The sequence below is a fragment of the Falco naumanni genome, chromosome 1 (genome assembly GCF_017639655.2).
Source record: "Falco naumanni isolate bFalNau1 chromosome 1, bFalNau1.pat, whole genome shotgun sequence".
NCBI classification, from domain to species: Eukaryota; Metazoa; Chordata; class Aves; order Falconiformes; family Falconidae; genus Falco; species Falco naumanni.
The window spans coordinates 40,890,205-40,901,651 of record NC_054054.1 but is presented as its reverse complement, the minus strand read 5'-3'; the positions used below and the strand labels follow the sequence as shown (position 1 = coordinate 40,901,651).

The window sequence follows — 11,447 nt, the reverse complement described above, 5'->3', positions numbered from 1 at the left end:
CAGGAGGCGCTCTCTAGCAAAGGTGGTGTTGGGAAAAGTGCTGAGTTTGTTGAGGGGTTTTTAGAAAAATAATTTTGATCTAAACGTTGCTTTAATGTGCTGCTGACAAAGCATCTGGGGTAGGATTCATTTGAGTAAAAAACTGAATTGGTGGGATTTTTTGGACATCGGGTTAACTCCCTGGTTGTGAGGGAAGGCAAAATTAGCCTGGGCCTGTGGTCAGCCTCCAAAACCTCCTCCCTGGCTACATCCTCCTCCCTACCCCAACCATCCAGGGATCCAGCATGGATTTGCTGCATTTTGACTGCTTGTGTTTTCCACTCCTTCAGCCACTCCTGGCACGGAAGCAGTCGTGTTCTCCAACCCAGCATTGGTATGGCCAGTGCTGGACATCCCACACCTCCCTGCCCTGTTCCCTGCAGCCCGTACAGCAGCTCCCTCAAACCATCTCCCTTGCCAGCCTTACAGCCTCAGCACAGTGGAGGTTTCTCTGGGGCGTGACAGCCCCTGAGCCCCAGAGCTGGGGAAAGCCCAGGGAGGTGCTGCAATGGGAGATGAGGCTGCTTCGAGCGAGGTCTTGGCATGGGAGGGAACGGGAATTAGCTCATGGTGGGTTCCTACCACTGCAGCTGGCTCCAGGGCCATGCCTGGCATCTCCACCTGGGTTTTGTCTTCCCCAGTGTGTCCTCACCTGGAACAGGCTTAGGAGCCTGTGGTGTAGGCTTGGGGCCAATTCAGTCACCTACATGAAGCTGGGAGGTCTTGGACGTTGGCTGTGGGACCAATGGGAAGTCTGTGTCTGTTCTAGTCAGCTCTGGGACATCCTCGACGGCTCCAGGCACATCCATGGGGATCTGAGCTATGGACCGGGGTGAGACCTCAAACCCAGACGTCTTGCCCAGCCCTATGGCAACCAGCATGGCCTCATGATGCTTGTTCTCAAGTGCTTGAAGAACCCGAGTAGCCCTTGTACCCTGGGAAAGCAGGGCTGGGGAACATCCCATCCAGACACGGACACGTGCCACATCCTACTCTGCTCCTGGCAGCCTCCACCTCTCCACTCCTGCTCCAACATACCGGACTGCTCTCCATCCTATGGGATGGGAGCCACGAGGAAGCTCTCGACTGGAGGGTTCTGGTATGCCCAAGGTGGAGCCACCTTGCAGTTCCCCAGCCCGGCTGCGGGTCCCTCCCAACGCCGCCCCCCCTCCCCCCCCCATGAGTCTTGCTGCTTCTCCTTCCCCCAACACAATTAGACAAGCTGCACAGTCAGGTTTTTAAAATGGGGCTTTCTCCATTTTATTTTGCCCAATAAAAATCCTTCACAGTCAGGTAGAGATAGGAGAATGAGAGATACGTATACATATAGATCTTCATATATATTTATATATATACATACCTCTGTACAGATATATATATATAGTCACTGTAGAAAATCGCAAAGGCAGTAGCTCTTCACATCTTGATAACCCATGGAAACATACAACAGACTAGCAGTACGTTGGGAAGTGTGGGACAGTTTTAACAAGAATTTGGGAAACGGATACACCTTTGCTGTACAAAAATCCCAGAATGCTGTGTTTTATCTCTTTCTTTTTCAGCCTCTTGTCTTTAAATACACCAGAGGCAAAGTCAAGACAATGGTGTTTGGAAGTGACCGGTGGACAGGAGAGACACCCAGCTTTATGGAGTTCTTTTTTTAATACTTTATTTTTTAAGTGTGTGTGTATATATATATATTTATTTATATATATATGTATATAATTTTTTATTATTTTTAAAATTTTTCTTCTTTTTTTTTGCAAAGTCTTATTAAACGCCGTTCGGAGAACCAGCAACAGTCAACGCAGAAACAAAAACAGTAACAGAGTCGAGTTCAGAACACTTCTGGTTTGAATTCACAGTAAGAGCAGAGAGAGACTGAGGCATTGAGAAACGAACGAGAGGAAAGAAAGCACAAGGCTGGGGCTGAATTTACAGTCGGGGAGGTCCACAACGTTGGACGAAGGGTCTAATGCAGAGGTCCTACACACAGACACAGCCTGCAGCTTGCCCTCGCCCGGTGGTGTAGCGGCAGCAGAGAGCTCTGGCCGCTGCTCCGCGGGGCTGTTATTGCTGGTGAAATCAGACAGCAGGCTTGCTCGGGGGCACTGGCTGGCCCAACCTGACGTTCTCCCCTGGGGGAGCTGGGTTTGCGGGGGACACCTATTGATCTGCTGGAAAACAGACGCACAAGACAGGTGACTAAGCGATGTGCATCAATTTAGGATGAGGAAACCCTCGCAAGCGTACTGCCTGGTGCAAGGCAAAGACCAAGAGGAATTCCTCTTGGCTCACAGCATTTACCAGGTCCGAGTGAGTGCAAACGAAGACACCTTGGAGGAGCTCCAGCCCTGGGCTGGGCACTGCGGGGACACCGCTGCGTGGAAAGGGACTGCATAGACACATTGGTCGGTTGTGCAGCATTTTTTTGCACCGGTGGTAGGACGTTTTGGCACCGGTGGCGGAGCTCTGCCCATGCACGTTTTTTCCCCTTTCAGCCACTGGAAGGGAACCCACATGCCACCCGTGGGGAAAAGGGGACCTTCTACTCCAAGAAGGCTCCTAGGACAGTCTGGCTTACTGGAACGGCAGAGCCCACCCATGTCATGGTCTCCCACTGGTGTCTGGCTGTCACCAAATGTGACTCTGTGAGCTCAGACACCCCACGGGACCCGGCGGCTCCCACGTGTGTGAGCTGATGGAGAAGACCTGCTGCAGGGACCCAGTAACAGTCATAGGATGGGCACCAGAGGGGGATGGACCACACCTCCTGGGGACCCAGACTGCTGGACATGGGCAGCTCTGGGCTCTCCAGACGAATGGGGACCACCTAGCTCAAACCATTGGTGGTTAGTGGGAGCCAGACTGGCCTTTGCCTCCCTTTCCAAAGGAGGAGAGCCTAGGGCTGGAGCTATAAAGGTATGCAAGGGAACATTGGCTTGCCTGTAGGTATCAGAGTTGGGAATAGTCCCTTTTAACTCTCTCTAGAAAAACCTATTGCTTTGTGACAGAAAGCAGAGACTTTCTGCCTGAGAAAACAGATCTGTAAAAGAGCCATGAAAACACAGCCCTGTGTGCTAGAGCTTGTCCCAGGCTCCAGACCTGACATTATCCCCTTCATTGGGAGTATCAGGGAGGAGGCTTATCCTGAAAATGCAGAAACTCATTTCTGGTGTTGCTGGCAGTTGCACTGCCAGCATAGAACATCCTATCGGGAAGCCAACATCTGCAAACAGCTGGATGTGATCCCACCCCCTCAATACACTGGGGACCATGTGGCATGGGCGCTGCGTACCCCTACAGAGCAGGGATGCTCGTACACTCCTCACCCCACTGTCTTTCCAGAGGGTGGAAGGACCGGGGAGGCCCCAGAGGTGGCTGGGTGTGGTGCTGCCATGGTGTGAAGCCCCATGCAATGGTGGCAAGTGATTGCAAGCCACAGGGATGTCCTTCACCGAGAAGCAAGGTTGCTCTTGGAGGTAAAGCTGATCTAGCTGACATGGGAATGATGGATGGAAGAGGTGAGGATCAGTGGCCTAGAAAGCTCCTCTGAGGGCAACATCAGGGCACACCACTCTCAGGGGCGGCTTTGGGTTTCAGTTCTGGCTTGTTCAGATGTATCTGGGAGAGTATTGGGAGAGGCGCTTGACTGTTCCTGGGACAATGGGTGATGATCCAAAAGGAGGCAGGAGAATCTGGAGAGCTGGGGCAGAGGAGGAACAGGGCACAGGCAACACAATGAGCAGATTTTTAGCAAGGGGACTTGATGAAAAGTAACTCTATAAAGTGGCTTTCAAGGCTTAGGCTGAAGGGTTGGGTTAAAGTAACGGCAAGTTGGACCTGCTCCCATCCAGGACAGGAGTGAGGACTGGCACTGCACGTCAGCAGGCTCTCATGGTCTTGGCAGGAATGGAGTGGAGAAGGCTGAGCAGAGCTGGGGAGCAGAGGCGTGGTGAAAAGGCATGTGCCCAGAGCCAGCTGAGAACCCATCCACAGGAGCACTGTGGGCGGAGGAGCACAGATCTCCCACTGGCCCATGCTCCACTTGCCAAGGCTGGGACCAGGTTCAGGAGGCTTCATGGAGCTAAGGTGGGCAGAGATGCCTTCAGCAGGAGAAGCAAAGCCCATGGTGCCTTCAGCTCAGAAGATGGTTCCCTGGTAAGGAGGGTGCTGAGGACACCCTGGGGTGAGCTGGGGAGAGGATATCAAGGGGGCAGCCAGCAGGACCACCAGCTCTCAGGATACACGTTCTCCTGGCCAGTTCACACTGAGCCAGAACAAACCCTTGACTGGACCCTGTTGCAACACCTGTTGCTGAACTAGAGGAGACCTGTTGCCCTGAAGACAAGTGTAATGGCTTGGCATGCATCCTCTTTTATCCCCAGGAAAAAAGGGGAATTGCATCCATCCTGCCTCGTGGGAACAGCTGCCGGTCCACACTCTCCCTGGGCAGTGCGGGGAGCTAGTTGGCACGGCTATGGAGGATGCTGGTGTAACCAACTGGGGACAATCGGCTCATCCAGGAACTCCTTTCCATCCTGTCCTATCTAGCACAAGAGAGGCCCCTCATGGACCTGCAAACATTCCCAAGTGGGACACAGGGAAATCCAAGCCCTCTCCTGTCCCCAGCCAGCTCTTGTTCCTCTTTTCCAGCCTGCACCAGCCTCATCCCTCCCCAGGAAAACCGGGAGGCAGCTCCAAGCACGCAGTCCAGTGCCCTCCGGAGATCTTTGGTCATGTCGCTCATGAGCTCGCTGTCTTGAGCAAGCTATAAAGTGCCACTGCAGGGGTGGGGTGGGGTGGTCCTTTCCATGGACAGAGCTCATGGGCAGCAGGGCTCTGTCTGCAAGGGGTTTTGGTGCAACACGAGGATGGGCAGAGGTGACTTCAGCCTTAACCAGGGGACAATTGCAAATCCTAGTGCAGGATGTCAGCGAGCAGCAAAGCAGGACAGAGTGACACCAGTCTGCTCTCTTGGAGTCAATCCCAAGTGGACTGCCTTCCTGGGAGATGCTGAGCCCCCCCCGCCCCCATTTTCACTGCAGCCAGCAAAAGCTCAGGAGGTGCTCAGCGCCCTCTGAGTAGCACTCAGCACTCAAACACAGTATTGGCTGCTCCTGTTGATCCTGCTTACCAATATAGAAGCCCCAGAGATTTCTTGTCTGTTCATTTAATCTTTGTATCTGCAGAGCTGGGCTGTTATTTACATCCAAGTACACTTGTCTCCATATAACATAGCAGCGTAGGAGCAACAATTTGATTCCTATCTTGAGTGTGGAAACCCGGAGGTGATCTCCCTCCGGCACGATGCCAACGACAGCAGGAACAGTACAGCCGCCTGCCACAAGGCAGTGGCAGAAGCTAAGTGGGACTGTGTGAAGCACAACAACGTGCAATGGTTGCAGTGTTCACCCTCAGGGCGAGACAGGAGTGTTGGCTGTCTGAGGGGAAGTAGCCCAGGAGGGTCAGCATCTTACAGTGACATCAACATGATGGTGGAGCAGAGCAGCCCTACTCACAGCCAGTGGTAAGAGGGGGCTGCTTAGACCTTCCCTGGCACCAGGATAGCCTGCTTAGCCCAGATCCTCATGGATGGGAATTGCTGGAGCTGACCAGTGTCCTGTTTGCTCATATAACGGCCATGTGGATATGCCTGGAGAATGACTCAGTTGCCCGCACGTGGGTGATGTGCCACTAGAGGTGCTCCAGGTCTTCCCACCACTGGCCTGGGTCTCCTATAGGTCTTGGGTCGTGCTGGCCAGCCCCATGTATCAGGTACCCCAGGGCATCTCTGTCTCTGGACCTCATGTGTGGGCAACTGACCTGACACCTTCGTGACCACAGCTTTTGCTGTTGGCCAATGGCAAGTTAGAGATGACTTGTTTCAGGAGAGACACAAACCACGTGCAAAAATGTTGAGGGTGGTACTTGGAGAATTACATGGGAGCCAGTATGTCACACTGAATCCCATCAGCTCCAGAGCTGGTTGAGCAAAGATGGAGGAGATGGCTGGGTTACAGTCAAGCCCAAACTCTGTGTTGAGTTTCATGGGATAGAAATATTTTATCAGCCCTGCCTGAGCCTCCAAAAGACATGATGTCAGTCTCCTTGGCCATTCCTGGGATATGTCGTCAAAAGGCTAGTCTAGCACCCCTTGTATATCTTGCTCCAAGACTAAGACCCCAGGGCCTCAATGCATACCTAGCTTGTGATGGAAGACCTCATCCTGTCAGTGGGTAAAAGATCTGGGAAGAGCTAGGTGAGCTCCCATCTGGGCCAGGTCTGAGCACAAATGACAGGAACCCAGGTGTCCCACCATCATTTTTCTCTGCCTCTGCTAAGCAAAGAACAGTCACCTCTGAGAAAGACTGGTTACCACCATGTGGCCACACAGTGCTCACACATGGGAGAGGACATGATGGGGAGGAGTCCATCCACCTTAGTTGTAGGGAGGATTCCTGTTCTTCAGACAGGTGCCCCAGCCAAACTACCATGAATGCTTCCTGAAGAACAGGAATCCTGCATGGCATTTTCCAAAACCATCTGTATTTTATGTCACCGTAGTAGTACAGGGAGTTGGTTTCTGCAGGACAGCTGAGTGCTTGGGGGATGGGATGCTGGGTGAATCCCAAGAAAGAGAACACCCCCATCAGTGACACAGTGTCTTAACGGGTGTCTGCAAGGCTCTCTGTCATCCAGGGAATGGCCACAATCGGGGTTGCTCAGGTCTGGATCAAAATTGTAGATTAAAGTGATGCAGTGAAGAAGAAGGTGAAGCAAGTGTACCTTTCCTCCTCCAAGGTGGAAAATCTCTCCTTGCCACTCCTGCTCCATCCCATATTGCTCTGCAGTCCCTGATGGATGCACTGTGAGGCCATTAAGTCCCTGGGTGATCGAGCACTCTCCAGCAGTCAGACAAACCCATATGCTTCTGGCTTTCACTGGGTCCATCAAGATACACTCATTCCTTGCACCACTGCAAAAAAGATCTAGAAAAAAGATAACAGAACATACTCAGCATGCTGGAGGGCTTGTCTGACTGCTGCGGGTATGTGGGGAGGGCAGACAAGCCCCTGCTTCTCCTGCCTGTGGATTAGCAAAGAGTTCTGCTGAGAAGGTGTCCCTCAGGGTGATGCTGGTGTCTGTTCCTCTTGAGCGTTAACGCAGCGGGGAATTGTGCACACCACAGCAACAACAGATCCTTGAAACTTAATCCCTGTAGGTGTTCTTGAACCACTGGCTGACACGCTGGTTCTGCTATGGTTGGTGGGAAACCAACCTCAACATCAGTGGGGCCAGGAGGAGCACAGGTAGAAGTGACCTTGCAGGTTATTACACCTATGGTGTGGTGAGGGCACTTGCTGTTGGGTTTGCTTTTCATGCAGTGGCCTCAAAACTAACATGCAACCATCTGAGTCTAAGCCTCTTGCAATTTCTCTATGCTTTGCCCTTTTGCCCAAGGGCTGCAAAACCCTTCACAAGCACAGATGCACCACAGCTGCTTTGGGAAGGAAGACAACGTGCGTTTGTCTGATGTAGAAATAGAACCACAGAAAGCTGAGATGACTCAAGACACCAGATCTCCAAGCCTGACATTGTGGGATGTTTGACTCCATCTTGAAGGCCCAGTGTGTGAAATGGACAAAGCTCTAGGACTTGCCTGGCCGAGTGTAAGCTTGCGTGGAGCATGTGTGTGTCTCCCTTGGCATGGTGAAGTCTGCTGCTGGGTGGCACCAGCAGGCAGCTGCACTCTGTCCTCGGTGGGGTGTGCAGGCTGACGTCCAAGAGCACTGGGAGCATCTGCAGGATCCATAGTGGGACTCTTCTCCACAGCCTTCAGGGGTCAAAGCTGACCTAGTCCCCCTTTCTATGGCTGGTCCTGAGAGAGGGGCTTAACCTGAGCTGCCCTGGTGTTTTCCAGACTCATAGGTTGTGTCCTCCTCCAGCTCCAAAGGCACAGGCAGAAGAGATGGGAAAAGCCAGGTACCGTCAACCGGGATCTTGAAATGCCCTGGTCCATTGCACATCTGCATCTGTGCACATCTCATGCACATCCAGCTCTAGGGATCGCTGCCAGCCACCAACAGTTCCTGCCTCTTAATTCTGACTTTGACTGGAGGTTGGTGGGACTAACAGAGGTCTCCTCTCTTCTGTTCAGCCTCTGCTCCATCTGGAGCTCACCACCATGTTTGTTCCCAACTTGAAGGTCAGACCTGGTGATGGAGAGGGGGAGCTTTTGGGGAAGGGAACATGGGAAATGTGTAGCTTTGGGGCTTTTGTTTGGAAGGTCTTCATCCCTTCAACACCCTAAGGTTCTTCCTTGCTGGCCAAAGTCTCCCTGGAGTCACCTCACATACATTCCCAGACATCTCAGTGCTAATTCTAACTTTCTTCTTCTAGCTGCTCCCCAGAACAAAGAGCCAAAATTCCCACTTGTGTTGATCCTTTGGCCACTGCCCAGGCAGTGGAAACCCCACTTTGCAACATTTTTTTCCTCTCTACTGTCAATCACAGTAAAAAAGTGTCCATGAAAGGGAGAATCCAGCCCACTTTGCCCACCTTTTCAAGCTGAATGCTGGTTTTTGCTGCCTGCACCGTTCTCAGTGACTGTGCATGTAGGATCTGATTATTATTCTGCCAGGGCATAAGCACTTGCATGATCTTAAGTGTTTTCCCTCCTGATGACTGCTATTATGCTCAGAGTTAGTAGCTGAATATTTTCTTAAACTAAGCCTGCGTTATCTCTGTCCCTGGAATATGTGATTCCATGTGGGATTGCTATGGGTGCGGTTTGCAATGGCTGTACTGAAGGCTGATGCTCCCCCTGTTGCAACCTAGCTGTAATGCTGATGTGTGCTCACTGCAACTCCTGAGTGAGGCTCTGATGCCGTTTTTTAAGTAGACTCTGGCCTACTTAAAGTAGACTCTGGGGGAGTGTACCAAAGCATCTCTCCTTTGGGAATGGGGTAGCACAATTGCCCCCCTCTGCTGGGGCAAACTGCTAAAGTTTCAGTTTGCATAAACATCCCACAGGTTTGGAGCCTTCCCCAAACCTTGATTTTATTGACTTTGGGAAGTGCGAGGGCTCTTGGAAAGGGAAACTAGCTTGGATTTGCAAGTTATTTTCTTGCTGTAGCCAGCTTGAGTATATGGTAGGAATAGGGGGACCAAGGCAGAGGTGGGAGGGTATTTCTACTCCCAACGTTGGTCACAACCCAGGAGAGGAGTGGAACTGCGGAAGGAAACCACAACAAAATGAAAACACAGCATATGTTAAGCCAAAGAGGCTCCTGCTGGGCCATCATTCCTTGTTGGTTTGCGTTACCAGGACAGGCTCCTCCTGCTCCTGAAGGATTTCCTAACCTCTCACAACCATGGTAGCCATGGGCTGGCAAGAGGGAGTCATCTGGTAGAGATATGTCTGGTTTCACTGAAATCAGTGGCCAACCTCTCACTGACTTCACTAAGACCACTGTCTAGACAGGATACTTGATGCAGAGCAGTGAGTTTGCTCATGATCCCGAGAGCTTTGCTCCATTAGCCAATGTGGCTAAAAATGCTCTGAAAAAAAAACCTGCCACTTTGAATTGTTTTGCTGCACATAAATGCTTGGAAAACCAAAGAAACCAAATACAACCCTCCAAAACAACCAACCAAAGAGGGGTGAATTGTAGGAGAGAGGATGGCAGCCTCTAGTGGAGTAACAGTCACGGCAGATTACAAAAGAGCCAACAGACCCTCACCAGCTGTACTAGGGAAAAAAACAGAAGAGATGTTGCATTATTGATAGAAAACTAACGCACATCCACAGTTATTTTACCTACGGAGCACAGAAGTATAGAGTAAGGGTGATGGAGCTTGGTGGGAGCAGACTCACACCACTCCTACGGTAGTGTATTATCCTTCGAAAGATCACTGGCTTGAGTAGGTAGTACATGCACAGCAATAAAAATGTTATGTTGTATTGTGTTGGTCCCACCTCAGATCTCGGTGGACTCTATTCGCTCAAGTCTGGAGGGAGTCCATGGTTTTTTCTCCTCGGTGTGCGGGGGGCTGGTGGCCTTCGTGTTCATCTCGTTTACCTTGTGCTCCAGGAGCTGGTTCTTCTGATACATCTCCACGTAGTTCAGTTGCAGCTGCTTCTGGTACTTGATGACCTTCTCCTTTTCTTCTTGCCATGTGCGCCGTTCTTCCTCGAAGTCCATCACCTGCTGCTCCCGCTGCTGCCGCTCCAGCTTCAGCTCCGTCTGGAGCCGCTCCACCTCCTTCCGCAGTGTGTTGACGCTGTCTTCACTCTGCCGCTGCATCTTGGCTTCGTCGCTCTCACAGGCCAGTGGGTCCCGCAGCTTCTCACCAAGGTCCCCACCAAAAGGTCCTGGAGGTCCCATGCTGGCAAGTGTTCGCTTCAGGCCAGAGACCTCCAGCTCACAGTGGTTCAGTTTTTCTCTCAGCACTTGGACCTCGCTCATCTTCCGCTGCAGCTCACTCTCGCAGATCTCCAGGTTGACACTCTTGGAGCTGTAGGAGTCCTTCAGGGTGAGGATCTGCTCCTCCTTCTCCCGCAGGAAGTTCTTACCTTCCTTGAGCTGTGTCCGCAGTCCCACGATCTCATTCAGCTTCTGGGAGACATCTGCTTGGGAGTCCTTCAGCTGCTGCTTGAGCAGGGAGATCTCACCGGCCTTCTGACACACCTGCAGGGAGAGCATTTGTGAGGCAGGAGGAAGGCAGTGAGGAGCCACCACTGTTGCTTGTCTCCTGCACTGCCCGTGAAACCTCTGTGTGGCCTCGTGTTGGCAGGAGGCTCAGGGAACCCAACAGCACTGCCAGGGTCTGAGTTCCAGCCTTCACCAGGACCCAGACTGTGCCAAAGACCTAGAGGCTGTCACCACATTTGTTGGGGAGAGTTGATGATTCTTCCTGGCTCTTAAGAACCTGGTACTGTTCCCACCTGGAACTGACCAAACAGTTAAGCTAAGCGCTGTGGTCCTCCCCAGTGGTGAGCGGGCACTGATGCTTCCTTCCCAGCTTCCCTCACCCTGCTGCCCTTCGTCTTACTCACCTAACCACAAGCCTGTGGTGCTTGACTTCAAACCCTCTCCTCTCAGCAGGAGTTTTCCCACTGACCTCAATGGCATCTGGACCTTGAACAAGCCTGAGACAGAAACATCTCAGACCCAGAGGTCACCCAGGCTCTCCCTGCGCTCTGGGAGTGTAGGACAGGATGCAGAGACAGTAGATATTACTTACTTGTCCTATGACTCTTTCCCTCCCAAAGACTCCTAAAGAGCTCAGTTAACTAAATTTTAGGGTTTGCTTCACTGGGGCCATACAGGCACTGGTAGCTATTTAATTCTTTGGGGCAGGGCTGGAAGAAGGGCAGCCCCTCTGCCAAAGATCAAGGAGAG

General features: G+C 52.0%; 1 protein-coding gene across 4 annotated transcripts in view; it reads right to left on the bottom strand.

Annotated features, from left to right (window-relative positions):
- Positions 1 to 1,269: 1,269 nt before the first annotated feature.
- The window catches only part of LZTS3 (leucine zipper tumor suppressor family member 3), a 55,988-nt gene continuing 45,810 nt past the window's right edge, over positions 1,270 to 11,447 (bottom strand). For all 4 annotated transcript variants that reach the window (XM_040590956.1, XM_040590963.1, XM_040590946.1 and 1 more), the window contains exon 4: positions 1,270 to 10,733. In XM_040590956.1, coding sequence (XP_040446890.1) covers positions 10,023 to 10,733 — 711 coding nt within the window. In that variant the 3' untranslated portion in view covers positions 1,270 to 10,022. The remainder of the gene's footprint in view (positions 10,734 to 11,447) is intronic.